The 6,000-nt window shown below is 40.1% G+C and overlaps 1 protein-coding gene across 2 annotated transcripts in view; it reads left to right on the top strand.

Annotated features, from left to right (window-relative positions):
* The window catches only part of add2 (adducin 2 (beta)), a 56,474-nt gene that overhangs the window by 39,417 nt on the left and 11,057 nt on the right, over positions 1–6,000 (top strand). For both annotated transcript variants that reach the window (XM_062051583.1, XM_062051582.1), the window contains exons 11-13: positions 4,318–4,434; positions 4,499–4,585; positions 4,664–4,790. In XM_062051583.1, the coding sequence (XP_061907567.1) occupies positions 4,318–4,434; positions 4,499–4,585; positions 4,664–4,790 (331 nt within the window). The remainder of the gene's footprint in view (positions 1–4,317; positions 4,435–4,498; positions 4,586–4,663; positions 4,791–6,000) is intronic.

Here is a 6,000-nt window from a genome sequence, read left to right as displayed (position 1 = left end):
ATATGATGTGAGTAGCTAATTAACTATATTAGCCTACTATCAAAATGACTTTAAAAGTCTTATATAAGTGTTATAATGAAGGCAACACATGATGTGTCTATATTAGCTATATTAGCCTACTATCAAAATGACTTTAAAAGTCTTATATAAGTGTTATAATGAAGGCAACATATGATGTGAGTAGCTAATTAACTATATTAGCCTACTATCAAAATGACTTTAAAAGTCTTATATAAGTGTTATAATGAAGGCAACACATGATGTGTCTATATTAGCTATATTAGCCTACTATCAAAATGACTTTAAAAGTCTTATATAAGTGTTATAATGAAGGCAACACATGATGTAAGTGTCTGCATTAGCTATATTAGCCTACTATCAAAATGACTATGAGTCGCAGGCTGACACAAATCTTCGTTGACAGAAATGTTGAAATGTAATATTTATTCCACACATTTTTACAACATTGGAAAACATTAGTAAAACTTCTCAGACGGTGAGATAACTCCTCTAAATGACTGTCTTAGAATAGAGAATAGAATAGAATAGAAAGTACTTTATTGATCCCTGGGGGAAATTCAGCGCCACAGTTTGCTCACAATGGCCAAAGGTATAGTTGTGTGTGTCCAAAGTAAACGTCAACTATCACAAACAACTATCAGAAATGCAGCCAATGTAACATACAGATAATGTGTCATGAAACATGGTAAGATAAGTAAAATACACATAAGTGACGGAAATTAAATGAGCTCAAATATACCTACAAACGAGGCATAATGATGCAATATGTACATACAGCTAGCCTAAATAGCGTGTTAGCAACGATTAGCTTGCAGTCATGCAGTGACCAAATATGCCTGATTAGCACTCAACACAAAACGATAACATCAACAAAGCTCACCTTTGTGCATTCACGCACAGCATAAAACGTTTGGTGGACAAAATGAGACAAAAGGAGTGGCATAAAACACGTCTTTCTGTGGCAGCGTCGGAGAAAGTTGTACACGTAAACGAACCGTTGAGTCACAGTCCACACAACGGTGAGTTCAAGGGCCGCTGAAACCGGTAGGACAAAACGGCGCTCGCCCAATACTCTCAAAGTTTACCATTGTGCATTCACGCACAGCATAAAACGTTTGGTGGACAAAATGAGACAAAGAAGGAGTGGCATAAAACGCGTCTCTCTGTGGCAGCGTCGGAGAAAGTTGTACACGTAAACAAACCGCTGAGTCACAGTCCACACAACGGTGAGTTCAAGGGCCGCTGAAACCATTAGGAGAAAACGGCGCTCATCAGTGAAGCATAGGGATGATACTTGAAACCGTTTTTCCCGGTTGTTTGATAAGAAAAGAACCGAGTCCTCGGACTCGAATCCCTTTTTGAGAACCGGTACCCGTTATCGAGACCACTATTGTAAAGAAAAAGAGTTGATTCTTTATTCGAATCCCGTCCCGACCAGAAATGCTCCGTGGGACATCACAAGAAATGGCGTCACGTAGCTCAGTCATTAGGCGCAGATAGGGAAAGCAGGAAAAACAATGGACGGGAAAAAGCGCTCCAAGGTTTAATAAAGTTCAAAACAAAAGCTATAATACATCAAATAACTTTACTGAGAGATTTTAGCAGGGTAAAACACATGACCAACACTTTTACGACCAACCGGAAACATAGCAACCAGGCTAGCAACGCACCTCCTTTACGGCAGCTGTCGCAACCTTCTTAAAGCAGCACATACATATATATACAACATATCTCCCTTTTTCAACTTTTGTTTTTCTTTCCTTGTAAACAAAACAAAATCACACTGTATATGTGTTGTCTGTCTAATTATAAATAATGCAGACGAGGCGTGTTGGCTGAGTTCTTGACGTTTACTTTCACAGCGTGGCAACATGCAACACTTTTCGGGGCTACCGCGCATGCTCGTAACTCCCGTTGCATGCTGGGTAGTGTAGTTGTTATATTCTCCAGCTCATAACGTCTTTAATAATGTTAACTCAATAAAGTGTATTTCTTTTTTTAGCTTTAACTTTTCATTTTTTAGCATTGTAACCACATTTGCAAACAACTTTTCTCTTCATAGAATTTTCTTTCAATAAAGAAATAAAGTGCAAAAATGTCAAAGCATCACAACAAACAGTTATGTCAAATAGCAGCAGAAGTGCACTTTTTGGAGAGCTGTATTATTTTCAGTTTTGTGCCCGAGGGACTGATTTTATTTAACACTATATTATTATTTATACACCTATAGTGATCACAGAGACAGGTTGTTTTTTGTGTTACTGTATATATTTGTTTTTCTAAAAAATCCCATTTAATATACTTTGGGTAACAACAGTCAATATTTATTTATTTTATTTTATTTTTTTAGGTGGGTAACAGTCAATATATATTTATTTATTAGATTCAATTTTTTTATTATATAATAAAAGTGAGTTTTTGTTAAACCAAATATTGTGTGTTTTTTTCCATATACAACAACCTATCTGGACTCGATAAGAGAATCGATAAGGAATCGGTTCGATAAGAGGATTCGATAACAGGCTCGAACTCGATAATTCCTTATCAAACATCATCCCTAGTGAAGCATACACACATTAAACAGTGGGCTTTCTAACAATTAGGAAGGTTTGTGTCGCGTTACTACAGAAACCATATTACAACAAAAAACATATTTTTCACCCCATTTTTTTTCCCGTTTCAATACATTTTTGAAAAAGCTCCATGGAGCCGCCAGGGCGTCGCCATACTTGCCAACCCTCCCGATTTTCCCGGGAGACTCCCGAATTTCAGTGCCCCTCCCGAAAATCTCCCGGGGCAACCATTCTCACGAATTTCTCCCGATTTCCACCCGGACAACAATATTGGGGACGTGCCTTAAAGGCACTGCATTTAGCGTCCTCTCTCACCTGAAACGTTCACCCCTTAACAGCCGAATTCTGTCCTGGCGTCCGCTTTTCCTCCACATAAACAACGTGCCGGCCCAGTCACATTATAATGTAGCGTTGGATGGGTTTACAATGATCTTTAATCGAAGATTTCAAGAAATGCTGACACGTTGTATGATCTTTTAACTGGTTTAATGATAATGCAAAGCATACTTGGTCAACAGCCATACAGGTCACACTGAGGGTGGCCGTACAAACAACTTTAACACTGTTACAAATATGCGCCACACTGTGAACCCACACCAAAGAAGAATGACAAACACATTTCGGGAGAACATCCGCACCGTAACACAACATAAACACAACAGAACAAATACCCAGAATCCCTTGCAGCACTAACTCTTCAGGGACGCTACAATAACATCTACGGCTTTTGGAGCCCAGTGCACAACTGCACACACAACAAGGAGAGACATGGCGACGACGAGTAAGAAGAAGAAATACGCTTGCAAGTTCCAAAATGACTGGAAAAAAGAATTTGATTTCCTCCAGGACAGCTCGAAGGGGAAGGGGTATGCTGCCTGACCCCCAACCCCGCCCCCGCAACCACACACACCCCCAACCACGCCCCAAACCCCCCGAACCCCCACATCTCCCGAATTCGGAGCTCTCAAGGTTGGCAAGTATGGTCAAAGTCCACACAATGGTGAGTTCAAGGGCCGCTGAAACCAGTAGGACAAAACGGCGCTCGCCAAATACTCTCATCAGTGAAGCATACACATATTAAACAGTGGGCTTTCTAACAATTAGGAAGGTTTGTGTCGCGTTTGTCCTCCTACAGAAACCATATTACAACAAAAAACATATTTTTCACCCCATGTTTTTTCCTGTTTCCATATATATTTGGAAAAGCTCCATGAAGCCACCAGGGCGCCGCTAAAGCCGAGCTAGAATGAAGCGCCATGGAACATACAGTAGATGGGGGGGAAAAGGGAAATGAGATACTAGTTATTTTATATAAGTAGGAGGAGCTAGCGCTCTCTCACTGTTTACATCCTGGGTTCTCCCTCCCGCCTCCCTGAAGGTCTCTGCATTGCAGAGAAGGCCACTTCTGAATCAGCTGTTACTGCTGCAGTGCAGCGTCTGCCCTCTAGTGGACAAACGCAGCAACACCAAAATACATTTTAACTTGTCAATCTGTAATAAACAATCAGTAAAGACAACATTGTTGGCAATTCGGTGCTTCATCTTTGTACAATACATTCAACTACCATGAATTGATTACGTGGACCCCGACTTAAACGAGTTGAAAAACTTATTGGGGTGTTACCATTTAGTGGTCAATTTGTACGGAATATGTACTGTACTGTGCAATCTACTAATAAAAGTTTCAATCAATCAATCAAAAACTGCTGTGTGTCCTCCTCAGTGGATGAAGGCCGAAGAGATGACACAAGCCGGCAGTACATCCATGAAGATGGAGAACCCCAACCAGTTTGTCCCTCTGTTTACCAACCCCCGAGAGGTGATCGAGACCCGGAATAAGGTAACGTTGAATCGTCCTTTTCTGTGAATTGTACACATCATATTGACAATGAAGTCCTCCTCAGATCCGACAGCAGAATCGCCAGGACATGAAGACCGCAGGCCCACAGTCTCAAGTCCTTGCGAGTGTAATAACAGATGATAGTCCTCCGGTAAAATGCAATGTTTATTCTTACTTTCTCCCTGGCAGATCGTGTTAGGAGCTTTGTTTTTTTTTTTGTATCTATTAGTCTCCGGTCACTCCGCCCCAAGTCCCACCGGAACCTGAAACTCCCAACCCCTTTAACCAGCTGACCGACCAGGAACTGGAGGAGTACCGGAAAGAAGTGCAGAAGAAACAGGACGATGGGACCAATGGTATGAGTCACTTAGTCTTTCTTCAACATTTGTTCTTCTCAGCCTTGATTATCCAAGGGACAGAAACATAATATCAATTATAGAGATGTAATAATAAATGCTTTAAAATGTAATATCGGAAGATGTCGGTATCGGTTTCAAAAAGTAAAATGTATGACTTTTTAAAACGCCGCTGTACGGAGTGGTACACGGACATAGGGAGAAATACAGAGCGCCAATAAACCTTAAAGCAATGGTTCTTAACCTTGTTTGAGGTACCGAACCCCATTAGTTTCATATGCGCATTCACCGAACCCTTCTTTAGTGAAAAATAAAATGTTTTTTTTCAAATTCAAGACAAAGTTATATGTTTTTGGTAACACTTTAGTATGGGGAACATATTTTAAGTAACAAAGACTTAATTTAGAGTTATTTGGTTAGGGTTTTTAGGCTTATAATAAGGCCATGCCGAAAAAGGCATTAATAAGTACTTAATAATGACTAGTTAAGAGCCAATATGTTACTAATTTGCATGTTAATAAGCAACTAATTAATGGTGAATATGTTCCCCATACTAAAGTGTTACCATGTTTTATTACTGGTGCACAAAATGAACGTGCATGAACATCACCTTGTTCAAAGTACAAAACCAACACAGTGCATGAACTCACAACAAATTACACACCTGCAAATCAGTCTGACTTCTGCTGTTGCCGTATCCGTAATACGCCGATAGAGAGAAGTTTTTATTTACACGATGAGTCGGGTGTGTCTTGACCTCCGCCGAACCCCTGAGGCCGACTCACCAAACCCCTAGGGTCCGATCGAACCCAGGTTAAGAACCACTGCCTTAAAGGCACTGCCTTTCCGTGTCGGCCCAATCACATAATATCAACAGATTTCGACCGTTCCACCGTCAAAACATTCCTCTTAATCAGGACAAAAAACTAAGTTGTTTTTTGAACTGGAAAAATTCCCGGTTTTACCGAAATTCCAGGAATTTCGTAATACCATTTCTCAATTCAACATGTTATTACTTCAACATTTCTCCAACACCAACCATTTCAACTCATTCAGACCATTCAAGTTTTTTTTTACCATTTTCAAAAAAAAATCCGCTTTTCCCGAAATTCCCACATTTTTGGGAAATTCACATTGAAATCAATGGGACATTCTTCAAAGTTCCACAATTCCCACATTTTTCATCTGATTTAAACCGTTCCAACTTCAA

Source organism: Entelurus aequoreus, linkage group LG06, assembly GCF_033978785.1.
Source record: "Entelurus aequoreus isolate RoL-2023_Sb linkage group LG06, RoL_Eaeq_v1.1, whole genome shotgun sequence".
Taxonomy (NCBI): Eukaryota; Metazoa; Chordata; class Actinopteri; order Syngnathiformes; family Syngnathidae; genus Entelurus; species Entelurus aequoreus.
This window is presented reverse-complemented; position numbering and strand designations above follow the sequence as displayed.